Source organism: Elephantulus edwardii, unplaced genomic scaffold (genome assembly GCF_000299155.1).
Source record: "Elephantulus edwardii isolate Elephantulus edwardi_28Jun2011 unplaced genomic scaffold, EleEdw1.0 scaffold00260, whole genome shotgun sequence".
Lineage (NCBI taxonomy): Eukaryota > Metazoa > Chordata > Mammalia > Macroscelidea > Macroscelididae > Elephantulus > Elephantulus edwardii.
The window spans coordinates 1,964,820-1,992,729 of record NW_006400010.1 but is presented as its reverse complement, the minus strand read 5'-3'; the positions used below and the strand labels follow the sequence as shown (position 1 = coordinate 1,992,729).

At 38.2% G+C, this 27,910-nt stretch overlaps 1 protein-coding gene and 2 pseudogenes across 1 annotated transcript in view; 2 read left to right on the top strand and 1 right to left on the bottom strand.

Moving 5' to 3' along the window:
• The window catches only part of CNKSR2 (connector enhancer of kinase suppressor of Ras 2), a 287,354-nt gene that overhangs the window by 36,493 nt on the left and 222,951 nt on the right, over nucleotides 1-27,910 (bottom strand). Inside the window, exons 17-19 of the mRNA XM_006899544.1 lie at nucleotides 25,320-25,387; nucleotides 23,196-23,296; nucleotides 19,743-20,304 (exon numbers count right to left, since the gene is read on the bottom strand). Of these exons, the coding sequence (XP_006899606.1) occupies nucleotides 19,743-20,304; nucleotides 23,196-23,296; nucleotides 25,320-25,387 (731 nt within the window). The remainder of the gene's footprint in view (nucleotides 1-19,742; nucleotides 20,305-23,195; nucleotides 23,297-25,319; nucleotides 25,388-27,910) is intronic.
• Nucleotides 14,513-14,742, top strand: LOC102873198 (annotated as a pseudogene).
• LOC102847419 overlaps nucleotides 26,818-27,910 on the top strand; it is a 5,308-nt pseudogene continuing 4,215 nt past the window's right edge.

Sequence of the window (27,910 nt, the reverse complement as noted above, 5' to 3'; positions counted from 1 at the left end):
GGTCTTTAGCTCTTTCTCTGATCCTTCCATCTTTCCCGACTGGTTTCTCCTGAAAATATGTCCAGAGTGAGGCAAATTGTCACCATCTTTGCCTCTAAGGAGCACTCTGGTTGTACTTAAAGACAGAATTGTTTGTTCTTTTAGGACTCTATGGGATATCAAATATTTCTCACTAATACCCAATTAAATAATTCTCCTGTCATCCTTATTTATAGTTCAACTTTTCAGATGAAAAATATCATGGCTTGGATCAGGCATACTTTAGTCTTTAAACTGACTTCCATGCTCTTTAGCACTTTGGAGAGGTCCTTGACAACAGACTTCCCCAATTCAACACACTTTCTGATTTCTTCACTGCTGGCACCAAGGGCTCTGTGGTGTTAAAAGTTTACTGTTCAAAACGACTTTCTTGGCCAGTGACTTTGACCTTGCCATTTAGATAGGTGGAACTATACGAACAGGATGTGATAGTCTATCCACAAGTGGATTGGCTAGTTTTGTCAATCCACAAGGGGAATGACTAACCTCACCATTAAATTGAGCTGATCCAGCAGAACTTGAGAATCTTACCGGAGCAAAGAAGCAAAAGAATGCAGTGTCTTTGGGGGCCAGAGATTCTTGTGCCAGGCAGATGAGGGTCTACAGGAGCAGCAGTTATAGTAGCCAGCAGAAGAGAATGAGAAACCTGACAGGAGATGGAGCTGACCTTGGGACTGCTATACCACAGAATTGAAGCTAAGAGCCTTTGCCCAAGTTCACTGGAGGACTTAGATAGAGGTGAGCCCTAACTGGCAGGACTAAGAGCCTAAAGCTGTGAGGCCAAAGGCTGAGGTGTCTGTGAATACATTTTGGAAGTTGACTTAACTGAGTGACCGTATTCTGCTACTAACCAGAATTAGAGCCTTTTAATTTCTTTAATATGGTTCTATGAGCTATTGCAATGGATTGTGGAACCAGAGCATTAAGATTAGTGTTGGGATGAGTAGAAAGCAGGGTGGGAGCATGGGGGACATGTCTGACCTCATTTAAATTAGGTGTTTTTAGGTTTTTGTTTTTTTGGGGTTTTTTTGTGAATGTTACTGACAGGGAGAGTTTCCTCTGTGGAGTTGGAAAAGGTCAGATATGGTGTTATTGTGGATGCAAGCTAGAGAAAATAATGGACAATCTCAATCTTCTATTTACCTATCATGATATTGTCTGTATTTGTAGAGTGGTGAGGATTTTTGTTTTCTTGCTGCTGAGATGCAATTTCTGCAGCAAGTTTTTTAAGTCCTCCTCACTTTTTATCAAGGAAGGTTGTGTCTTCTCCATAATGAAGGTTGTTGATGAGTCTTCCTCCAGTCTTGAAGCCATATTCTTCTTCATAAAGATCACCATCTCAAATGACTGAATAAGTATGGAGAAGGGATAGCATCCTGACACACACCCTTCCTGATTTTAAACCATGCCGTGTTCCTTTGCTGTTTGGATAACAGCTTCTTGGTAGACGTATACCTTTGGCATGAGCACAATAAGCATTCTGGGATTCCTGTTCTTCTCAATGTTAGCCATAGTTTAGTTTGATATGATCCACACAGTCAAATGCCTTTGCATAATTAACAAGAGATAAATATATATTTTTCTTGTATTCTCTATTGTCAGCCAAGATCCACCTGACATCAGTAATGATATTCTCTGTGACACAACTCTGACTATCACCTTCTTCAACACTCAGAGTAATGGGGAACTCACCAAATTAATAAAACCACTTATTCCATTTATAGGCAAATTCAATAAATTTAAAATGTTCCCTTAAATAAATCTAAAGCCAACCACCCTATTTTCCAAACACTATTTCAGTGTTTTTCTAATTTGCACCTTAAAATCCACAAGTAGAAAATGTATAAGACATCTGTTTTGTGTGTGTGTGTGTGTGTGTGTGTTTTTTTTTTCTCAACAGAAGACAAGACTTCCTAGCTAGAGCTGTCTTACCAGGAATAGTTTGAATTTGATTTAAAAGATCTTGGGTCTCCAAAATTCTTCAAACAGAATCTCACCAACAATTTTTTAAAACATGCATAATGTTTTTATTGGGCTACGGGGTAAATTTAAGTGCCTAAACCCCTAAGTTCAATCCTTACTGCTGTTGAGTTGGTTCCAAACTCAAAGTAACCCTCAATCAGGTGTCTGGGTCTATGGAGCTGCTATGCCTTTGGATTAGCAACAAAACTCACTACAGATTACACCATAAAAATGTCAGTTGTTGTCTAGTTGATCTTGACTTATGGCAATCCCCCTGTCCTGTGTAGTAAAGTTGTGCTCCATATGATTTGCAAGGTTGTGATCATTTCAGAAGCAAATCAACAGACTTTTCTCTCAAGGCAAAACTCTAAATGGGTTTGAAGCCTAAAACTTTGGTTAATAGTAGTCCAGTGCTTAACCATGTCTAACTATCCAGGGACTCCTAATAGTCTGGTAAGAGGGTTGATATTATAGCCCTGGTGGAACACTGTTTACTGTATTTGGTTTCGAGTAAAAATGTAAGTAGTTTGAATTTACTAGCCAGCTACCAGTTTCAGTTTACTTGGCTCCACATTCAACACTCTTGGTATCAGCAGCCAGGAAATCAAGAGACAAACTGCATTGGGAAAGTCCATTGTGAGGGACCTCTACAGAGTACTGAAGAACAGCAACGTCAAGGTGGAGAATAAGGTGCGCCTGATCTGGGCTCTAGTCTTCGCAATTACTTGCTATGCATCAGAGAGCTGGACAGTGACAAGGGATGATAGAAAGAGCCTTTGAGCTGTGGTGCTGGAGAAGAGTGTTCAATATACCATGGACTGCTAGGAGAACAAACAGCTTTGTCCTGGAGAGGGTGAAGCTGGGCTGCTCCTTGGAGGCAAGGATTCTGAAGTTTTGTCTGACATACTTTTGGCATGTTCCAAGAAGGGACTGGTCCTTGGAGAGGGACATCATGTTTGGAAGAGTGGAGGGATGGCGCAGGAGAGGAAGACCCTCGATGAGAGGGATCAATTCAGTGACTGGGGTGGAGGGAGTAGGTGTGTTGGAGAGAGTGAGGTTGGCACAGGATAGAGCAGGATTTAGGGCTCTTGTACATAGAGTCGCTATGAGTTGCAAGCGACTCAACAACACATGAACAACAACAACAATCCCTTGGTATTAAGTTGGGCAGTCTTCTCCTATATAGACCTATAGCCTTGAAAATTTGATGGAAAATTATACAAATTGTTTCCAACCTGATGAAAAGTCCTATGAATTGGGTTGGGCTTGGGTTTATTTACAGACAATAGGGGACAAGCTATCTACATTCCAAATGAAAAAAAAAAATCAATGTTATGCAATCTTTACCTTAACCTAAAGCATCATAAATGGATTTTGTAGAAAGTTACCAGAGAAATACCCTAGACAGTAATGCACACTTTCGGATTTAAAAAACCCAAACAACCAAGCCTACAAATTTAAAGACATATTTAAACTTAAAGCTAGCTTTTATCTTAATTATCAGCACAGTTATTAAGCATTTGTATAGAATTATTTTTAGAATGGTAAACATCTTTTCTACCTTTAGTGCTAAGGCAGTATCCTCTTAATTAGGTTAATAAAAGACCATTGTTAGAATACAAGATGCTAAATCAAGAAAAGGCTGCCCAGCAAACTACACAGGATATGAAAAAGATAACAGAGCTTAAAGTGAGGGGTGAGGCTTACTGTCACAGTTTGCTAAAGGTCTCATTAAAGTCATACTGAATCCAAGCTGTCCTTCTCTTCTTCCCTCCCGTGCCCTCCTGAAAGCACATACACATTGTTCCTCTGTGTTGGCGTTGTTAAAGAGCAAGGAGAAAACAATAGAAATGCTAGGAGGAAAAGCTATAAAGCTTAATGATATGGAAGTTACAGGCTATTTTTTATCACCGAGAATCTCAAGGTGGATGGCTGGTTTAAAAACAGTCCACTTTATAAGTTACAGAATAGACACTAAATTAGGCCATAAAGGTAATTGTGGTAACGGGTAACAACAACAGTGACAACAAGATTTAAGGCAAAAAGCTGCAATGAAAGGCACCAATAAAACCACAGGTGAGAAAGTGTACAGACCTGACATGGGTAGATCTTAAGCATCAAGCCCATACAGTCTATGGATAATTTATCAAAAGAGAAATAATACATTAAAATATCAGACTGAAATCAATGAAGATAAGGAATTTTCAATGTAGAAGAAAGTGAAAAACTATTTAAAGATGCTAAGGTTGAAATTTTCCTAACACTCTTGGCACCAGCAATCAGGAAATCAAAAAATGAATTGCATTGGGGAAGTCTGCTATCAGAGACCTCTCTAGAGTACTGAAGAGCAGTGATGTCAGTCAAGAGACTACAGTGCACTTGATCCAGGGAATGGTCTTTGCAATTACTTGCTATGCATCAGAAAGCTGGACAATAAGAATGACAGAATTGATGCCTTTGGGTTGTGGTGCTGGAGAAGAGTATTGAACATTTCATGGATTTCCAAGAGAACAAATAGGTCTCTCTTGGAGAGGGTGAAACCAGGTTGTTCCTTGGAGACAAGGATTTTGAAGCTCCATCTCATATACTTTGGGCATGTGGCCAGGAAGGACCAGTCCTTGGAGAAGGACATCATGCTTGGAAGGGTGGAGGGACAGCGCAGGAGAGGAAGACCCCGGATGAGATGGATTGCTACAGTAACTGGGGTAATGGGGCTAAGTGTGTTGGAGTTAGTGAGACTGGCTGAGGACAGGGCAGGCTTCAGAGCTAGGGTCACTAAGAGTTGTAGGTAACTCAATGGTACATAACAACAACATGTTTGACAATCTCCCAATACTTCCTGTATTTATAGATATTTCTCATAATCAAATTCCATCATAGCTGTATTTTAAAATAAGGAAGCTTCTCAATCAACTAAATATTCATCTATGCTCAGTATACTATTATGCTAATTTTTATTTTTTAAACCATCTGATTTATTTTAATCAACACAATATAAGGCTTAAGTAATGAACTAATTTATAGCTGACTCTCCAGAAGGTCTTCTGAGGCTACATGTAAATCACAGGGGAAGACACTGTCCACCTTTCTCCTGCAGAGTAGCTGATGGATTAGAACTGTGTGCCTTTGTGTTGGCAGCATAACTCCCTACTCACAATGGCCACTAGAGCTCCCAAGAATGTGCATTTTGCAACTATAATGCTTAAGAAATGAGCCACAGCAGAAAGAGCTCTAAAAGTGATCTTATCTGAACAGGAAGTCATGAGGACCTCTGGCTTATTGACTTGGGCCCACGTGGAGGCTAAGGCTAAGTGAAGGGACCAATTGGTGTGGAATGCATAAAGTGTGGTTTCCTGAGTTTAGAGTTGATGCCCATTTGGACTTAACCACAGGTGGCAGGGGATGAATTTGACTAGAACCCAACCAGATGAAGAGAAGATGATCCATGCTGTGAGCTAGTGGTGATTGCTGCACCCTGATGGTTTGCTTTGAACTAGACATTGCTGGTGGATACAGATGCTCAAAATTTCCAAACTGAACAGAAGTTTTTTTAGGAAAAGGAACATACTTGTTCCCTCAGAGTGCTGGTTTGATAGGAAATCAGATAGCAAATCAGAAACTGGCTATCTACAATGGGGATATTAAGTGATGAGGAATAAAGTAGCTGATTTACATGCATTCATGAATGTATTATCAGTCAGATGATTGTAAGGGGGGAACCACAATATTTATAAATGAAATAAAATAAAATGTAAAGACTGTATAAGACACAATGTACATGCATGAAGCACAATGGATATGAATTACTGTTTGCAAACTAATGAAAGTATGTACTAAAAATTTTATACAATGTATCATCTTAATTGCTCTTTGGACTAATTTTAACATCTTAGAAGTCTTCTTGTTAACATGTTGCCGCAAATTATGGCAAATTTGTTTCTAAGCATGGTCATCAATTTAAAAAGTGCCACAACATGTTAGATAAAGTCTTAGACATCTGATTATAATCCTAGTTTTTACACAAATTATTTAAAAATGGAAATAGAATGCTTCATGACATCTCTCAAAAATAATTTTATAATTTTTTTTAATTGATTATCAGGGAAATTATTGGCACTGGTAACACAAATATTGAAAATTTTTAATTTTTTTTGTCTATAATTATTTGTTCTATTTCATGTTATCAGAAAGATTGATTTGTCTTATTTCTTAAAGATACCTTATATTTCTCCTCTGGAAGTAGCTGGCATCTTTGGAACTCTCCTGCCTGTGGAGTCTTCTGGAAACTACTGCTACCACTTTGGAGGACCTGATCTCTAAGGTGACTTTCAAGCACTGGCATATTCCTCAAGAAAATAGACATCACTGAGGACTTCCAAAGGGAGCTCACTTGTTCCATCTGGTTGGACTACATGATTGACCCTATCATCATAGGCTGTGGACACACTTTCTGTAGTCCCTGTGTCTTGTGTCTACCTGGCCTGGAAAGGCGGCCAGAGTTGCCCCTTGTGCAGGAAAATATCAAAGACGACAGACATCAACCCCAGTGTTCTTGTAAAGAAGCTGGTGTCCTTTGCCAGACAAGCCAGTCTCAGGCAATTCTTGAGTTCAGAGGACCAGATGTGTGGAGCACACAAGGAGCCAAAGATCTGTGAAGTGAGCAAGAAGCTGCTTTGTTTGCCCTGTCCTGAAACTCAGAAGCATGGAGCTCACACTCTTCAATAGAAAGTGCTGTGCAGAAATACTAGGATAAGCTCATAAACCAATGACATCTTTAAAGGGAGAGATTCAAGAGAATGAGAGAAATGTAAATGAAGAATGCAAGATAATATGTATGTATACTGTGAATCTCTGTAGAATGAGGATCCAATATGAGTATTACAAATTGCATCCAGGTCTTCTCTGGAAGGAAAAAAATGTTTAATGCTCCAGAAATAGCAACAGGAATGGGTTTTTACAGGAAAAGTAAAGTTACAATGTTTTAAAACATCTTAGAGAAATGTACCAGGAACTGTGCTATCAGCCAGATGTGGAATTGCTCCAGGATTTGGGTGACATATAGTTCAGGAATGAGTCTCTACAGCTGCCCCAGATTTCAAAAATCCATTTAAGACTAATCAAGACTTTTAAGACTGATAGACAGGTTCAACCAATTTTTGGCTGAAATTTCCCTCTATAATGAAATAAGCAGTTATGCTGTTTCAAGATGTGAAAAGATTGAGGTGTGTATGTGATCTGCAGGATGGGTGGGTTTTTGTTTTTTGTGTATTTTTTTTCTGCAAGATCTACCTACTTTGCTGCATGGGGATCCCAGGTGTTCACCTCTGGTAACCAATACTGGGAGATCAAGTTGGACAAATCTTTGGACTGGGCTATAGGAATCTGTAAAGATACTTGCTTAAAACAATGTATGAGAATGATTGTATGAAACAATGCCAATGAAGGAAAGTGTTAAACACACACAAAACCCCCACACTATGTACATGAATGCAACACAATGTATATGAATAATTATATGCACACCAATAAAAATATGGAGTGGAAAATAAAAGAATGGCTTGGTAGTCTTGAGAAAGAGTACATTTCTTCTTTTTTTTTTGGTGGGATAGAGGATAACAAACACAATCTATTGATCACCACTCCAACAATTTCTCATTATATGGAGAAAGCTCTGAAAGAGTTGATGTTTGTAGATTTTTGACAGTGGCAGTGTAGGAATTTTTAATGTCGCTAATAGTACCCCCAATTCTTTTGCTTACCCACTGTCTAAAGGGCAAAAAATGCGATATAGGAGCACAGGGCTATGAACATCTCTCTGAAAGTGTCAGAGAAAGTGAGAACAGCACAGTCCGTCACCAGTGAAAAGTAGAAAGCAGATAAAGAGCCTATAGCCCAGCCCCATGGTGCCTCTAGAGCCACACCAGCAGCAAAAGGTTTGTTTATTCATTACTGACTCACAGTTGTGGTACCAAGAATGGCGTTTATTAGGGAAGTAAGTTGGAGAGTGGGGGAAGCAAAGAATATCACCCAATGCATATTTAAGTTTTAGCTCAGAAGTTCCAAGACACAATTCCTCAATTAGTCCAGGCTCTGATTTCAGTTCAGCAGCCAAATTCAAATAATCCAGCAAGGTTTCCTTCAAAGTAGTTAGTTATAAGTGAGCTTCTCTTTCAAGCATCCGGCAAGTAACATCAAAAACCTTTAACTGTGGCCAGCACAAATGGAAGAAGGCTCAGGTCACACACTTTGCCAGTTTCTCCACAGTAATGCCACAGTCTCTCCACTACCATCACCAGGGTCTCGGTCTCTCTCTCACCAGGGTCTTGCTCAAGCCGTCTCAAGTCTTGCTGCTCCTCAAGTCTTGCTCCCCAGTGGGGGACGCACTCTTACTTTTATCCTAACAGCTGTTGATAATTTGCAAGACCATGTGTCTGCAGTTAAGGTAGCTGGAGACCAGAGGAGGTTTAATGTAATGGCTTTAAAAATGCCAACTATTAGGCTAACAACAGACACACTCAGACCTCTTTTTTGCACTAATCACTAATTATGAGGAACCTGGGAACTTCACATCTGAGGAAGCTCATCTCAAAGAAAGCTAACTGCACTTTCTTCTTCATTGTACTATTTTAATGTAACATCATTCTGTCAAATGTGTAAATTAAAAAAAAACTTATAAATTTTCTCTGTAAGTAGATTTATAGAAGAACTAGGTATACTCTCCCACCTAATAATCAATCAATTTAATTGGCAAGGCAAGATGTTACAGCTTTAATTAATCTTTACCTTGTAAGTTATTTCTTTCCTCATCCATCAAAAAGCCCCTGAAACCCTAATCTGCATACCGTGAGCTTTATATTAAGAGCTTAATTTTAAAACTTTACCTGATGTTAATCAGAATAACACTTTTATTAAGAAAAATGTACTATTCCAAATTAATAACACCCATTTCAGAAATCATGAAAATGTTTTTCTCACACTGCATTAAAATTGGTTATCAATTACTAAACAAAAATTTATTATTGCATAGCTTTGTGGCTTATGTGTGATCTTTCCAAGCCTAATTTGGTCACTGTGTACTTGCAAATTTAAATTATGTTTTTCCTGCTTTCCACATCTTTCTTGTGAAGGGCATCTGCAGCAAGCTAGATAATACTTTTTATATAGTACCTAAAATGGAATATATAATATCTGGTGAAAGACACATAAATAGAATTAGAAAATAACTAGAAAATAGACTGATATAGCAAACCAAAAGTAAAATATAGAGGCTTAATTTACATTGCAGTAAGCTAAACAGGGAGCTCTGGTAGCTTAGTGGTAAGGAGTCATGCTGCCAACATAAATGCAGGCAGTTTGAATCCACCAGATTTTCTTCAGTAGAAAGATGGATAATGTCCTCCCATGTGATTTACACAGCCTCTGGAAACTCACTGGAGGGTCAGCTATGAATCACACAGCAACATCCTGTTCATGACAATGACATTTTATGTTTCATTGTGGCCTTCATCTTCGAGATGAGATTAAAATGGGAGGAGAATTGTTTCAACATTAGAGAGAGTGAGAATAAATGAGCAGTATTCCTCATTCTTAACCTTTGTCATCCTCAGCATGAAAAAGATACGCTGAGCTGATGCAGCCATGTCTTCTTTCACAAAATAAAAAGGAAGACTTTTGCAATGTTTTTGTGTTTTATGTATTACAAGAAGAAAAACAGTATGTGTAACTATTATAAAATAGAAGGAATTTAGTAGAAAGAGGGTTAACTATTATTTGTTCATGCACTCATTTGTTTCCTGGCCTACTACTATGTGCCACAGTTTTAGGTGCTGGCTGTACAAGATGGGGATACAATCCCTGTTCTTGAACTTTATTCTAGTGGGTGGTCATGAAAAGAAACTATGTGCAGTATTATACCCATAGTGATAAAACTATAAAAGAGAGGAATGTAGGGACCTCTGGTGGCCTAATGGAAAGAAGCTGCACTGCAATCCCAGAGGTACGCGGTTCGAACCCACCAGATGTTCTGTTGGAAAAGGAGGGGGAATCTCCTCCTGTACCAGTCAGATCTAATTTGACACTACACACATAAAAAAAATAATTAAAAAAGAGAGTAATGTACCAGAGAAGGAGACTTCTAACTGAAAAGTGGAGGTTTGAGTCCACCAGAGGCACATCAAAAGAAAATCCTGGCACAATGTACTACAGAAAACTCAGCCACTGAAAATCCTAGAGTGTAATTCTACCGTGACACAAATAGGGTTGCCATTAGTTGGAGCTGATCTAATGGCAATTGGTAGTAACTAGTACCATTAGGGTGGATGGGATTTGTGGGGGGACATCTGAGTTAGACTGGATTGGTATTGAAAAGACTCTGAGACTCTGATTTGAACTGAGAGCCTAATGGCAAGATCTATAAATACATATTTTAGTAAATATGTATGAGGTTATTGCTTTTGGAATTCAAGATATCTGTGGAGTTCCCAAATGTCTAAAGTTAAAAAGAGAAATTGCTAAGAATATGAAATGAGAGACATTTCTGTGTCTCACTGATTTCACATGCAAGCAAGATTTTACTGAAGATTATCCAAAAACGACTGGAACAGCACATCAACAGAGAACTACCAGAAGTCCAGGCTGGGTTTAGAAGGGGTCATGGTACGAGAGATATTGTAGCTGATGTTAGATGGATCTTGGCTGAAAGCAGGGAATACCAGAAGAATGTCTATCTGTGTTTCATTGACTGTGTAGATCATAACAAACTATGGCTGACTCTGAGAATAATGGGAATCCCAGAACACTTGATCGTTCTAATGCGAAACTTATACTTGGACCAGGAGGCAGTCGTCAGAACAGAGCAAGGGAACACTGCATGGTTCAAAATTGGGAAGGGCGTACGCCAGGGATGCATCCTATCTCCATACCTTTTCAACCTATATGCAGAACAGATTATCCGGGAGGCTGGGCTCTATGAGGAGAAATGTGGGGTCAAGAATGGTGGACGATTTCTCAACAACCTGCGTTATGCGGATGACACAACCCTGCTTGCTGAAACTTAAGAGGACCTGAAGCGCCTGCTGCAGAGTGTCAAGGACGGCAGCCTCCAGTATGGATTGAGACTCAATGTCAAGAAGACAAAAGATTCTCACCACTGGACCAATTGGCAGCATCAGGATGGATGGTGAAGAGATTGAGATTGTACACAGCTTTAGTTCGCTTGGCTCAGTAGTCAACAGTCTTGACACCAGCAGCCAGGAAATGAAAAGGCACGTTGCCATGGGAAAGTCTGCTGTTAGGGACCTCTCCAAAGTACTGAAGAGCAATGGTGTTTCTCTGGAGACTAAGGTGCGTCTGATACAGGCTTTGGTCTTCCCAATCACTTGTTATGCATCAGAGAGTTGGACAATGACCAAGGAGGATAGAAGGAGAATTGATGCCTTTGAGCTGTGGTGCTGGAGAACAGTATTGAGAATACCATGGACTGCAAGGAAAACAAACAGATTTGTCCTGGAAAGGGTTAAACCGGGTGGCTCCTTGGAGGCAAGGATTCTGAGGCTCCGTCTAACATACTTAGGACATGTTGTGAGGAGAGACCGGTCCTTGGAGAGGGACATCATGCTGGGGAGGGTGGAGGGACAGCGCAGGAGAGGAAGGCCCTCTATGAGGTGGATTGATTCAGTGACTGGGATAATTGGGATGGGAGTGTCAGAGACGGTGCAACTGGCACAGGACAGAGCGGAGTTTAGGGCTGTTGTACATAGGGTCGCTATGAGTCGCAGGCGACTCGACAGCACATAACAACAACAACAACAACAACACATAGCATAGTTACTATATTATGTTGAAACAAAATTTCTGCTATTCACCACTTTGACCTACGAAAACAGCAATTCATATGGTTAAATTCAGTGGTTGGAACTGAACAAAGATAGGTCATGTAGTCAAAGAAACACTATTTAGTGGGACTTTCCAGGTCTAACTCTTTAGTTAAGGAGCCCTGGTGGCACAGTAGTTAAGCAATTAGCTGCTAATAGAAAAGCCAGCTATTTGATCTCTCCAGCAACTTTATGGGATAAAAGACTTTTCACAGTGGAAGATATTTGGATGGCCAACAGACACATGAAGAAATGCTCAAAACCATTGGTAGTAAGAGATACAAATCAAAACTATAGTGAGATACCATCTCACCCCAGTAGCAGTGGTAAAAATCAATAGGACAGCAAGTAATAAATGTTGGAGAAGATGTGGAGAGACAGGAACTCTTTTTTTCTTTTTCTTTTTTTAGACAGGAACTCTTATACACTGTTGGTAGGATTGTACAATGGTATAGCCACTCTGGAAGGCAGTTTGGCATTTCCTCAAAAAGCTGCACATAGAAATTCCATATGATCCAGCTATTTCACTGCTTGGAATATAGCCAGAGAAAATGAGAACCGAGGCACAAATGGAGACTTTTACATCAACGTTTATAGCAGTGTTATTCACCATTCCAAGAACATGGACACAGTCCAGATGTCCAACCACAATTGAATGGACTGAGAAATTATGGTATATTCACATGATGGAATACTGCACAGCATGCAGGAGAAATGATTTTTGAAAATCGCTACCTAACTTGGGAAGGACTGGAGAGCACTGTGCTAAATGAACTAACTCAGGCCCACAAGAACAAATATGTATAAGACCATAATTGCAGAAATAGAATTATAACTAATAAAATGTGTATGAGGATCCAAGGTTGGGAGGGTAGGAGCAGAGGACTGAGGATGGGCAGGGGGATAATAGGGAGGGGTGGGTAAAAAAAAAATAGGAAAGATCCTGTTTGAAAAACAATATATATGACCTTTCTAAGTAAATAAGTATAAAATAAAAATTTTATTTTTTTATAAAAGAACTGGCAATGTGCTCCCATAAAGATTATAGTCTATAGAATAAGATTAAAAATCACAGTAGCAGCCAGGCTTACTGGTCTGACAGAGACTGGTGGAAGCCCATAGGCTATAGCCCTTAGGCACCCTTTGAGCGTGGAACTGAACATGTGGCACAACTTGTAGCCAAAAGTTGTGTTCCAAGGAGTCTCAACTGACTCACAGCTGACCCTCCAGTGGGTTTTAAAAGGCAGTAAATTGCATGGGAAGAGATTGCCCATCCTTCTCCTGAAGAGCAGCTAGTAGACAGCTCTTGGTAGACAACAAGAACACCAGGGTGGTATTCATTCCTTAGAACAATCAGCAACACAAGAGCACAAGGACTTTACTGAGTGATAAAGTTCAGAAGGTAGAAACGGAGAGGATTGAAGGATGAATGGAAACAAGAATCACAGAGTGATAAGGGTGAGGATTATAATCAATGCTATAAAGCTATATAATCATGAATATTTCAATGGAAGATCAATTAATGCTGTAAACTTTCACTCAAATTATAATAAAAAGTAATGTTGTTATGTGCCATCGAGTTGCTTGCGACTCATAGCAACCCTATGTACAACAGCCCTAAACTCTGCTCTGTCCTGTGCCAATCGCAGTGTCTCTGACACTCCCATCCCAATTATCCCAGTCACTGAATCAATCCACCTCATAGAGGGCCTTAGAGGCGAAAAAAGATTACAACCTAAGAAACTCATCGGGCCAGTTCTGCCTTAGAGAGTTGCTATGAATTGACACTTGGTATTATAAATTGCTTTCTTTGACTCAATCCAAATTTGTATAAAAGCTACACACAATATAAGATACATATGTTTACTAAGTACTTTCTGGTATTACCTCACTTAATTCCCACACATTGTCAAATAACAGATCATATGACTTATCATATGATTTATCAATAAAGACACCGAAGTCTACAGGTGTTTAACACCTTCTGTAAGTGACACTCAAACCCCTTGAAAGTGGCAGAGTGACACAGCAAGAATTAGAGTGGAGGGGTGTCTCTTAAGGCTGTGCTTTACATTCACTCACTCATTCATCATAGTACAGCATATTTATTCATTTCAAGAGATACTGCTAGCAAACTTGTCTTATTTTCAGAGTTGCATATTTATCCCTTCTTGTATATGTCCACAGTGTGAAAATGTTAATGATGTGATCTGGAATACATGTCTCTGTGTGTGTGTGTGTATTAGTATATGTGTATGTGTTAAAAGAGTGAAACACTGCTTAAATGAACATATTTGAGGACATAAAATACAGAGTAGTAAAGCTGTTCTAACACCAAGTAATAAAAAGTAGTTTGGTAATTTATTTTCATGATCTTAAAAACAATTCAACCTTATGCTATTCACAATGATTCTATTTCCCTTACTGTTTAAAAACATGATCATATGATGATGATGCAACTTTGGCCAGCAAAATTTGAGAACTTATCTGCCTACGAAGATTCCCGGGAGAGTTTTCAATGATATTACAGAAATAATTAAAGATAAGGCTTGGTGTTTGGACCCTGCCTTATGAGAAGAAGGAAAGCCCCTTGACACTACATAAAAATTAACTGAAAGTGGGAAGAGCCAGCCAGCAAGATGGCACCATCTATCTTGTTGTGCTCCTTCTCTTGGTTGTTGGCCTCGCCTGGCTTCTGAGCAGTCTTTCAGTAAGGTCAAAGTTCTATGTTTAGGAACCATCAAACAGCAAACCTAACTGGATGAAAGTTGGACTGACCTTGGGCACTGCAGCCTTTTTGTGGGGCTATCTAATCAAGCAACATAATAAAGATGTTTTAGATTACAAAAGAATAAATGGACTGGAGTAAACTACTAAAATACTAATATAGTGTGTTCTAGACAATGATTCCATCAGTTCCTAGGGACTCACTAATCTTTTTTAAAAAAATTTTATTTCATTATTTTTGTGTGTACCGTCAAATCGGATCGGACTGGTACAGGAGGAGATTGTCCCTCTTTCTCCAGCAGAGCATCTGGTGTATTTGAACCACACACCTCCAGGACTGCAGTGCAGCTTCCTGCCACTAGGCCACCCGAGCTCCCTCTGGACTCACTAATCTTTTTATTGTAAATGAGAAAGAAAAGAGTACTCTGTAGATATAGATTGTCATGATTTGTGTGTTATATTGTTAAGTGAACAAATTAAAAAAATACTTCAGGAAAAAAAAAAAGATTTAATGGCAAGTCCTGACATTGTAGAGCTACTACATTTACCCCAGACAGTTCACCTCTAATCCTGTAAATTAATAATTTTATTCATTATTTAAGGCAGAAAACCCAGGAGGCATGATAAAAACTCAACTTCTAACCAGTATCAAAATTACACCTGAATTCTACATTTAATCTTCTGTGTTCTATGTCTCCATAATAGTCTTTCTTCAAAATTAGACAATAAAATAGAGAGAATATTTTTCTACCGCTTTATAGAGGTTTCTATATATTTTTCACAAGGCCAACCAAGAAATCTTCCTTAAACTTCTTTCCAAAATTATTGCACGCCTTTTAATTCACATTACTTATAGCCTTCCTTAGCTATTCCCTTTAGACATGAACTATAATTTGATATTATTAGTGTGATTATGCTCTTCCAAAATGTTTGTTTGAGCTTAATTTATCTTGACAACAAATAAGACACTGAAAATAGCTGCAACATTTTTCCTTATTTTCAATTTGTTCCTTTTCCCCCTTTCAATCAAATTTCATATTCCAGGAATATCTTCTCATTCCACACACATTTGATACCTGAATGTTCTTCAAAATAACATTCTTGGCTTTTAGGAAATCACCAGGAAATTGCTCTAGGACCCTTAAAATGATTGAAGACAATTATTACATCTCCTTTTGTACGGTATTGGTAGTCATTATCTAGCCTTTCTGTTTGAAAATTTAGGATGTTCGTTCACTAAGCTGTATATTCTGGACACTTCCTAAGTTATCAATGGTGTACAAAGGAGGCTAGGTATTAAAAACTGACTTTAAAATATATTTCTCAGAGATCTAATTTTGAAAACATTAATAAATATATCAGGCAGATAATTTCATGTATATAGCTACAAGGTAACATATTTTCTCCTCATCCTTTCTGGCATAAAGCCCCCAATAATCTTAGATTTTACTTTACACTTGAAGAGCTAGGTAAATATATGTGTAAATGGTTGAAATTACTGGTATGTTATCTCTAAAACAATGTAAGAGTATATTATAGCTCTAGCACATAAAGTACCAAGAATGTATGGCTAGGAAACAGTACCTCTATAAGTGGCCAGGGGGTGGGGTGAGTCAACAGGATTAAAGGATAAATCCTTCGAAAACCTCATCTAAATTTCCTAGTATGGCAAAGGAAAGAGAGATATTTAAGCAGACATCAAGATGCATCATTCAAAACAGTATTTTGGTGCTATGGCAGATGATTTCTGAATGAAAAGAGGTTTTATACTTGGTTCCTCACTTTTATGATTTATATTCCTTGAAATCTTCATAACCTGATATATAATATATAATTTCATTTAACTGAGGTATTATAAGGCCCACACCTCAATAAGCTTCCAAATTTTTAATTGGGATAATAGGAAATTACTTGTCTTCTCCCAAATGCCAGTGAAGTAGGTCAGAATAATTAATATGCAGGCTGACTTTTCAGTCAAAGGAAAACCAGACAAGTCTCATCTGTGTACTTTTAGTAACATCCATTTTAGACTAAAATGAGTTCGTCCAGGGGGGTGGGGATCACACTATGAGTCAGTTAAATAATTGAATTTCAAAATAAGACAAAAGATAGTTCAACCATGAGACGATAGATTGAAATCTGATTTAAAGAGGGCTAAATTTACATTTCAAAAGTGGGGTCGAATTCTATATCTCAAAGGAAACTGAAAACATTTAGGCCATGAATTTAGGAGCATCTTGTTTCTTAGGTCGTTTTGTAAGCTCCAAAGCACTATATTAAAAAATATTACATAAAGGTAAAGTATAATGTAAATTATAAGGGGTTTGCTTAATGACATAATTCCTCATCCCTACAGTATAAGATAGGCCACATTTTTACATTTTATTCCATTACTCTTGCCCACTACTTGCCTGAGGCTTCATATTTTTAATTTCTTAGAAAACTGTTTGGAGCCAGAGATAGTAAGCTTATTTTCTCTGCAGGTCTGTACTTGATTAGTCCAAATTCACTTTAGTAGGTCAAACCAAAAATCTTGCCTCAGGACAGAACACCATGCTGTTGGACTTTGATTTTCACAAAAATGGATTGCCTGCTTAACCATGCAGCAGCAGAATGCTATGTAGTGGGTGGTGTGCACATGCGTATGAGGCTCATGTAATGGCCACAGCTTCTTTTTAGTATATAACTTAGGCAGCTTGGTTTGAAAACACAGCCTGGAATATTTACTCCCAACGGCCAATTCAGGGCAGTCCAGAATATGAAACTCCTTAACTAAACCTGAAAGATTCATTTGAAAACACAGATCTTAAAGCAGGTATTTATCAAATGAAGTGTCTGTCAAATTGCACATTTCTAAATTTTAGTACCAGCAATGCAGAAAAACCATCACTAGAGAAGTTTAGTATATATTTTGCTAAATAAACAGTATTTTTTTTTTTGCAATTATAGGGTGAGCTGCTCATCTGAGAGAAGTCTGAAGTATACTGAGACATCAAGTAATCAGATTTATGGAAAAATACCCAGAGAGCAATGGGGCCTGAAAGAGAGAACCACCTACCACTTTTAGTAAAGTAGATATGACTGAAAAAGTGTAAATTGTTCCACAACATTTATGTGGAAAAAACAAAATGTACAGTAACAAATGTACTGACATACTGCTTTACTATAATTATTCCATAGACAGAGAGTTCATTGGGGGTAGAAACAGAGGAGTGTAGGAAAGTACTGAATAATTTCCAGCTTAATACACTTGTGAACCTTCAAGAAGGGGAAAATCAACTTGGGAGTGCATCTACATGGCTAAAAAGAAATCTAATCCACAAAACAAGAGAAAATGTCAAGAGAAGGAAAAAATAAGCAAAAGCAATCTAAGTAGAGATGCTCTGTGAAACACTAAAAAACCCTGAAGTGCTTTCCTGTATTTGCTCTAGTCTTTCTTTAAACACCGACTCGCTTGTCCTAAAGAAGTGACATCTTCAATCATGTCTGCCTGTAAGAGTGATGGAATGTTTGCCAATCAAGTCTCCATTTTGGAAGACCCTATACAATGAATCTGTTTGATTGTTTGTTTAACAAAATGACTTTAAAACGACTGGGATGAAGTATTTTCTCCAGTGTATTTGGAGAATAACTAATAAACCTGACATAATCTATTAAAGTTTTTGCATAGAACCTAGGTGACAGTGGAAGTGAAGTTTTTAATGCTCTTTAGTTAAATCTTAGAAAACAATCTATTAATCCTAGTTATAACTGTGATAATAAACATGTATTATCATGCTTGCCAGACCTCCTAGAGGAAAGGAGGATGACTCCTAAATACTTCTTTCACAAGTTTCTCATAAATCTCTAATAAATGTGAATGATGGGAGAGCGAGGCAGGAAATGGATGGTAACAACCTTTCCTGCTCCAATATTTTATAATGCTCCTCATCGAGATTATGGCTAAAACATACTTCACATGGAAACTACCTTAACATACAAGTTTACTTATAAGCAACTTTTGTATTTCTGAAAGATATGATTTATTAAATAATTTAGTAAAAAGAAGCCTCTAGTCAACATTTTCTATTTCAAATGAGCCAACGCTGACATCAACACAACGGTCCTGATCTGTTCGTAACCTGTGAGCTTTGAGTTGCTTTCCTAGTTGTGGTGAACTTATACTAATACACCCTGTAATAAGAGTCCCATGTGCTTGGCAAGTAGATTGAAGGATAAAGACAGGCTGTATCCTTACATGCCTAAGGCCAGAGAGGACCAAACCAATGGCTTGAAAAAAAGACATGCAACAGTTCGATATTATTTCTTCTACATTACTTTTGCTTTATTTTACATTACGGATTTATAGCCAAAGACAGGTCTTATTTATATACTAAAATAACTGCATTGTAACCTTTCTCTTCAACTAGCCTGAGTTTCTGAGCACTTATTATAACAGATGCTTGGTATGGCATGTTAGACAAATAACTTGATCATGAGTAACATAAATCTTAATGCTAACTAGGCAGAGTGTAACTTAATCGACTTGCCTCTCTCAAGAGCTGATTCACATAAATGTAGTTCTGCAATCAATCTACATACCAAGAGAGTAGACAAATACTTTTCGAAAACTGATTTTGAGAAACAAGTTGGCTATTTGAAGTTGACAGAAATGCTGTGGGAAATTTCTTGTTGGAAAAATTGTCTTTTGAATTTTTCCTTTCAATCTTCTGATGGTGAAAATAGAAGATAAGAATGCATGTGTGTTTTTTCACTTACTGATTCAGCCCAAGCTCTTCTAACACTCTACCATAAACATTTATAGTTTATTAACTTAGATTCCAGGTCAACCACTGTGGGGTGAAGAGATGATGCATGAGTGTGAGAAGAAAGTGGCTAAGAAAAAGAAATTAATACCATTAACCTTACAAAGCAAATGCATGTTTTGAAAAAAAGAATTCTTTGCCCTAGCAAAAAGAGTGGGTGTCCTGGTATATAATCTCCATTATTACTCATTATTTCTCCCCTCAAGTTACTGAAGTTCTATGTAGCAAGGCCATTATGCTGAGGAGGGAGAAAGCAACAAAATTCTATCTTCTTAAAATAAGTTTCACAAGGTTATGGCTCTCTCTGTATAGGCTAAATCTCTATAAGCATACTTACTTTTTTCTAGGTTTTCCCCTGCTGCCTCCCCTTCCTCCTCCTCCTCATCCTCCTCCTCCTCCTCCTCCTCCTCTTCCTCCACCTCTGTTGGCTGCACATCATCCTGTGGATCACAGGCACTGATGGGCGCGTTCAGGCAGCAGTGGTTGAACCCACTATCTCGAGGCAGCGTGAAACTTCGAGGCTTGCCCCCATTTCCATTTAACACTTGCATCCTCTCGCTCTCAGCTAAGGGATATGGCCCATAGTGATCCTGTAGGTGGCACTTTTGAGTTGGAAGGGTGGACTGCCGCCTGTGCTCTGGGGAGAGAGCAGCGGAGTCAGAGAACACGGAATCCTCCAGGGGTAGAGTCTGAAGATAGTGTAATCCTGAGCTTGTCAGCGGCGTCTCAATTAAATCCTGCCAGGAGCGGCGCTGACTGGCTGTCTTGCGTATGGGGGACATCGCACTGCTCCCAGATACTTCTTGGCGAAACTCCTCATGGGAAGACTGAGACTGAGAAGTCTCAGTGGAGGAAAGTCGGCTGTGTTTGGCTTCCACATAAGGACTGGCACAACTCATCTGTAGAGAGGATGGAAAGGAGTCTCTGATCAGTTACTTCCGAGATAACAGACCATTTCTACCTGGGAAGAATACATTTGGTCATCGCCAGTTAATATTGACGTGGACAGAGATCTAGACCAGTTGATGAGTTTTCTTGCTTTCAAACATCTCAAGAGCAGGTCTCAGTTCACATTTCAAAAAACAAAGACATGGATGTATTGAAATGTACCCATATCAGGTTCTTTTGAAAAGCGTTGACATTAATGCAAGGTTTTACAATAATAAAATTACATGAAAAGGTGAGTACAGAGAAAATATGAATGAGCTGAAAATACCCAGCTTTAAAATATCCACACACTGGAATTCCTGAAGAGGTATTGGTTCTCAAATTTGTGTTTCCAGATTTTACGCAGCTTGGGATGAGGGAGAATGGAGAACCTTTTGGATATAAAAAATGTCTATAAACAAACAGAACCCTTCTTTTTCTTTTCATAGAAAAGCTGCCTTATGGTTTTGTTAATTCCAAGGCATTTTCCAAAGTCTTAAACAAGGAGTGAAATCCTAATGCCTATTAAAAACATCAGTGAACCCTGAAAGCATTATGCTTAGTGAAATGAAATCAGTCACCAAAAGATAAATACTTTATCATTTCACTTATATATAAAACATCAGATTAGTTTAGACTATAGAGATAAAATTTACCAGTGGTTACCAAGAATAAATAGGAAGAGGGGGGGAAAGAGCTCACTGCTTAGGGGACATGAACCTTCTGTTAATGGTGATAGCAAATTTTGAAAAAATTGTGCATTTTTGAAATGGTGAGATGGCAAATGTTTGTTACACTTACACATACACACAGAGTAAGTGAAAAATGTATGCAGATAAGATTATAATCTGATGGCATTTGTCCTGGGCATAGACACTAAACCAAACCACTTCCCATTAATTCCAATGCTAACTCACAAAGACCCCGTAGGGCAAAGTAGAGTTGTTCCAAAGGGTTTCCGAGGCCACAAATCTTTATGAAAGCCGATTGCTACATCCCTCTCCATGTATTTTATAGCTTCTGAAAACTTACTGGAGGGTGAACCATTGGTCGGTTCCGATTTGAAAGCAGTAAGTTGAGTTTCTATCACAAAAAGCCTTTATTTCTTTGGGGGCTAACAGACTGGCATAAACTCCTTTCAGGCAGGAGAAAGTGCTGTACTGATTCAATACTATCACCACAAATGAAGCTGAGTTCTGGACAAGCCTGCCTTGAAGTGAAGGCTGTGTTGTTGCTGATCTGGGTAAATGGAGAAAAGTTACCTGGCATTTTCTGTGAGCAGTAGGCTACTTTCTCACATGTCTGAAAAGTTATGAATAATTTCTTTCTTGAATTAATAAATTTCAAGGGGTTGTTCATGAAGATGTAGTTCTCCTTTCTTCCTTTTTTATAAACATTTAAAAGGAATTGTTCAGATCAAGATATTTTCCCCTGATTTTTAAAAATTTTATTTTATTAATTTTAATGAACATTCACAGAGATTTTGGATTTCCATTCATTCGTTGTTGCACTTTTCTCCCTGCCCACCCCTCCCCCAGAGTTCACTCCTCTCTTCCAAAAGTAAAAGAAAAATTAGATCAAGATATTTTACGGAAAGAGGAAAAAAATATATCAGACTGTATCTTGTCACCAACTTCCTTGTTCTTTTTCTAGACTTTTGTGCTCTGCTACACTGTATCAACTACAGTATTAGAGGAATGTGCATTTATGTTCATTTTTTTATTAAAAATATGACTTCTCTTTTAATTATTAGCTGAAAGAACACATTAATTTATTTTAGAAGTATTCACTAAACAATAAATAAGTGCTAATGTTGTCCATGGGAATGTGTAGACGAGCAGAACATGGTCTTCTCAAAGAGCTCACTGTGCAGTCCAGAGAATCATTCACACTCTCAAGTAGCCTAATTTACTATTAATCAGGAAATATTCAGACTAACTATGTTAGAGCTTATCATCTCCAAGTCTAAAATGTTTGCTAGAGGTGATTGCTACCCACACAAGTTTGAGAAGTAGCTTAGATTTAAGTCAAGACAGTGCATATTACCTTTTTATTAAACAACCCCCTGGAACACTATGGAGGCTGACTTAGACTGCTGCTATAATCTAAATTCAACTCCCATATCCAATGCTGGAAGCTCCTATCATATATTGTCTAGACTGGGAAGGTACTAAGACACTTAAGTAATTCTTATGGGAAATTGGCATAAACCAGGATAGTTGTTTATCTGAAGAGATAAAGTACTGTCTATACACAATCATTTATACAGCCTTCAGCATGGATATGTATACATTAAATCAGAGCCCATGGCTGACTTCAAAGTTACATGACATAACATGTTCAATAAAAGTATAATTTAATTTTTACAAGTCACTTCTAAAGGATTTATTATTATAGAATATATAGGCCAACACTTCTCTTGTGGTTGCTATTTCTATAAAGTATATTTTGGCACAAGCAGTATATTTTCCTAGTGAACTGGGCAGGCATTTATTCTGTCTGGAACCTGTAATGAGTTTCTCCTGATTCAATGTTCTTAATATCTTAAAACAATTTTTCCTTATTTACTTTACACTTAAGAAATTAAAATTTTGACATTTATTGAGTTTTTGGTGAAAGTTGATACTGCAAGTTAGGTTCCCATTTGACAATCTCTGCACAAATTCATTGGAGTCATTTGTTGCATTCATAATGAGGATTAGTTATATTTTAAAAGAGTGTATGGACATTCTCTTTAGTTGTGTTTTGCTTGTTTTATTTCTACTAATACATTTCTCTACTCTTTATGTTTCTAACATATAAAAGGGTGTTCTGGCCAAGGAATTTAACTCTAAATGATGTATATATTCATGTTGTTACTTACAGAGGGAGGCCGTGGGTATGTATCATAGGGGGGTGGAGGGCTGTCCTGTTTGGGTGTTGATGGAGTGTCTGCTTCTTCTTTGTCACTCTCACTCCAGTAATCTGAAAATTCACACACATGGACACATCAAAATTTTATTGTTTCTAGCCATATTTCCAGGAATATACACTATCATTTAACAGAAAAACTCAAGCCAAGGCCACTGCTATCATGTTGACACCAATTCCTAGAGATTCTACAGGACAGTGCAGAACTGCCCCTTAAGATTTCTGAGGCTACACATCTTTACAGCACGAGAAGGATGGACAATCTCTTCCCGTGTGATTAACTGCCTCTGAAACCTGCTGAAGGGTCAGCTATGGGTCGGTTCTGACTCAAAGTTACACAACAATATCTACAACATATTTACAGGAGCAGAAATCTTCTGCTGAGTGGCTGGTAGGTCCCAAACACCAATTTGTGCATGTGTATGTGGTTGTGGTTGTTAATAGTTCAACATTAAACTGTCATGCCAACAGAGCTCTCATTTAACAAAAGAAAATTTCTATTCCATTCCTGCATTTCCCACCCCACAGACTTACCAATTTTTATTTTCAGCTGACTTTTGAGGAGGAAGAGTACAATCACTTAATTGCCACCTCCTCTCAAAGCAAGTAATTATATGCAGTCACAATCTCAGGGATTTAAGAAAAAGACTTTACATAATATAAATCAAGATTAGGGAGTTTTCATTTACAGGCCAAATTACTCTGAAGCTTCAATCCAGAATATCTCAGTGAGGTACGTTATAATGGATGCCTCTTATTATGCCTCTTAAACATGCTTAATTTTATCCTAAGGAGGAATATTCAAAGGAAAGGAATATATTGCTGTAGATCTTTACAAATATAATCAGTTCTAAAAATAATGCTCCAAATTCTCTTCTCTGGCTTCAATTCACTAGTTATCTAACAATCACTGTTTCCAGAGTCACGCTGACATCAATCTCTATAACACCATACTCCCACTTCTACTTGAAAACACATGGCAAATCCTGATTCTTGCCAGACGTAAAAGGGCAAATCTGCCGATGTGGGCTGAAAGTTCCAAACTTCCAGAACTACTTAAAAGGGTAGAAAACATAAGCCGCTAGACAAAGGGATTTGGCAGACCTCAGGTACAGAGGGGGAAGAACTCTGAGAGATGCATTACTAGAGTGAGCCAAATGAAGCTGAAAGATCAGTAATAAAAATTGGTATTATACATCCTGTAATTGGTGGGCTAATTTTTTAAAATGTGATTTAAAAGAAAAAAGCAGAAGTATTTACCATATCAATATCAGATGATTAAAGAAAATGTAGGTATTCTTACGTAAAAAAAAAATCACAAAGAATTATTACTTAATGAAATTTCTATTTAGGTGAAAAATCATGGCACATATTTTACAAGAACATTTCCCCACCCAGGAATCACAATGTTGTGAAACTGATTAATATTAGTAATAGCAACTGCAATTAATATTTATTGAGTCCTTACTATTTGTCAACTAGAGATTAGTACAGCTGGCATTTGAACTAAGAAATTACCTTGTCCTAAAACTTTAAGAGGGAACTTGGGTTGCATAGTGGGTAAAGGGTTGTGCTGGCAACCCAAAGGAGCGCAGTCTGAATCCACCAGCAGCTCTATGGGAGAAAGATGGACACTTTCCTCCTGTTACACCCTCTGAAAACCCATGGGAGGTCAGCTAAGAGTTGGTTCTGACTTACTGATAATGAACAACAACAACAACAACAACAAAGCTAAGTTACTGGGAGTCAGAATAATATGTGAAGCATATTCATGATCATGCAACTGCTCCCTCCTCCTGCTCACCCACACTGCTGTACAGAACTCTGGCTACTGTGAATAGCTGTGCTTCAGCAATGGAGATTAGAAGTAAATTTAATCTATCTATGCTAATGCTGCAAAACATAAGAACTTAAAAATCCCTATTCCTACACTGATTAACCCTTTTGAATGAATGATGATCAAGATTATATAATCTAACTTTGAGGTCTATTTCTCACATTTAATCCTGTTGATTAACAGTCACTATTATTTTCAAATATGAACTGACTTAATTGCAAATAAAATTAGCAAATTTACCTTGTTCTTGCTTGATCCTCTCCCTTTCTGCATATCCAGCAGTCAGCATATTAATTCTGTTAAGCCATCTGAAATAAACAATATTAAAATCATTAGTTCAATCTTTTAATTTTTAGAAAGATTTGCAATGTTTAAGAATGTAAGGAGTAACTATTCATATAAGATGTGGGCTTTGTTACTTTTTTTTTTTTTTGGTTTTGTTACTTTTGATACATGAGTCTGTACTGAGCTGCAAGTTGATGTAGTACAAATTAAATTGCTCCCATACTAAAGATGCTATTTTAACTGAAAAATCTTAGGAATAGATAGCTCTGAATATCTGTAACTAAAGGATTTTGAGATGATCAAAGCCCCATTTTTCCTGTTGCTCCAAATGTAGAACAATTCCAAATATTCCTGTTATGTTTTAGATATACTGAAATAATATCAGGTCTAATTTGTCCTGATAAGGGGGAAAATTACAGAACTTTCCAGGAAAACTAATAGTGCTATTGTAAAATGGCAGTTTGATGAAATAAATTTGAGTTTAATGATATAAGAGGAGAAATATCTTGGGTACTTTTGAAACTTGTCCCTAAGTACAAGGCGAAGTTTTCTAAAAACCACAATGAACATAGACAATTTTAGCCTATATTTAGATCGTTAATATTTATTTCCATGAAACACCATTTGACCGAGGAATTTCACTACTGGGAATATACCCTATAGAAACCAGAGCCACAATTCAAACAGATGTATGCAAAGTAATGTTTACTGTTGTGTTATTCACAATAGCAAAGATACGGAAGCAACCCAAATGCCCATCAACAAAAAAATGGATCGAAAAACTATGGTACATTCATACAATGGAATACTATGCAACACTGAAAAACAATGTTCTCATAAAATATTACATAACATGGAGGAGTCTGGAGGACATTATGCTGGGTGAAATATCTCAGTCATAAAAGGACAAAGTCTGCCTAACACTGCTGTTATAAAATAAGATAGACATGGTGAGTTTGGGGAGAGAATGGGAAAAGAGTGGATAGATAATGAACATTGCATTCGAACAGATGAGAGGAGGAACTGTCAGAAAGGAATATATGATTATGTATTCTCTATGTATGGTAACAATCTTGAATAAGACATGCATTATGAGATGGCTGGGGTGCATGTGGGAGGAAGCAAATGTGCAACAATGAATTTTTAAAAAAAGAGGACAAATATTATAAAAACCCCACCCAATTCCCTCTGCTTCTACTTAAAACAAAATCCACATTATTTCAATGAGCAATGGTACACTAAAAATCTTAGCTCTTCTTCTTTCCTCTTTCAGTTGTGCTGCTATTGCTAATGTAAGAATTGCAAGAAGCCAAGTCTGATTCCAACCTCCTTCTTCTGTCTCTCACAGGTCTTTTCCTGTGTTCATCATTCCAACCACTCACATAAGATCAGATTATTAACTCATAGCATCTTTCAACTAATATGACACTCTTCTGTTAGTAAATCTTGAGCTATGATGCAAATACTTTCCCAAATCCAGAAACCAAGGAAGAACTCACCTGTCAAACTAGCTTGGGTAAGTGTCGAATTATTAGTATAGTTGTTGTTGTTGTTGTTGCTACGTGCTGTCGAGTCACTTGTGACTCACAACATCCCTACACTTTGCTCTGTCCTGTGCCAATCGCACAGTCTCTGATACACCCATCCCGTTTACCCAAGTCACTGAATCAATCCACCTCATAGGGGGTCATCCCTTTTTGCACTGTCCCTCCACCCTACCAAGCATGACGTCCCTCTCCAAGGACCTGCCCCTCCTTGCAACATGTCCAAAGTATGTCAGACGGAGGTTCAGAATCCTTGCCTCCAAGGAGCCACCTGGTTTAACGCTCTCTAGGTTGAATCTGTTTGTTTTCCTAGCAGTCCATGGTACCCTCAATACTCTTCTCCAGCATCACAGCTCAAAGGCATCAATTCTCCTTCTATCTTCCTTGGTCATTGTCCAACTCTCTGATGCATAACAGGTGATAGCAAAGACCATGGCCTGTATCAGAGGCACCTTAGTCTCCAAAGAGAGACCATTGCTCTTCAGTACTTTGGAGAGGTCCCTAACAGCAGACTTTCCCATAGCAATACGTCTTCTAATTTCCTGGGTACTGGTGCCGAGAGTGTTGACTGTGGAGCCAAGCAAACTGAACCTGTGAACAATCTCAATCTCTTCACCATCCATCCTGCTGCTGCCAATTGGTCCAGTGGTGAGAATCTTTGACTTCTTGACATTGAGCCTCAATCCATACTGAAGGCTGCAGTCCTTGACCCTCTGCAGCAAGTGCTTCAGGTCCTCCTCAGTTTCAGGAAGCAGGGTTGTGTTGTCTGCATATCGCAGATTGTTGATAGATCTTCCACCAATCTTGACCCCACATTTCTCCTCATAGAGCTCAGCCTCCCAGATAATCTGTTCTGCATACAGGTTGAAAAGGTATGGAGACAGGACACATCCCTGGTGTATGCCCTTCCCATTTCTGAACCATGCAGTGTTTCATTCCTCTGTTCTGACGACTGCCTCTTGATCCCAGTATCCCAGTAGGGGTTTCTCATTAGCATGATCA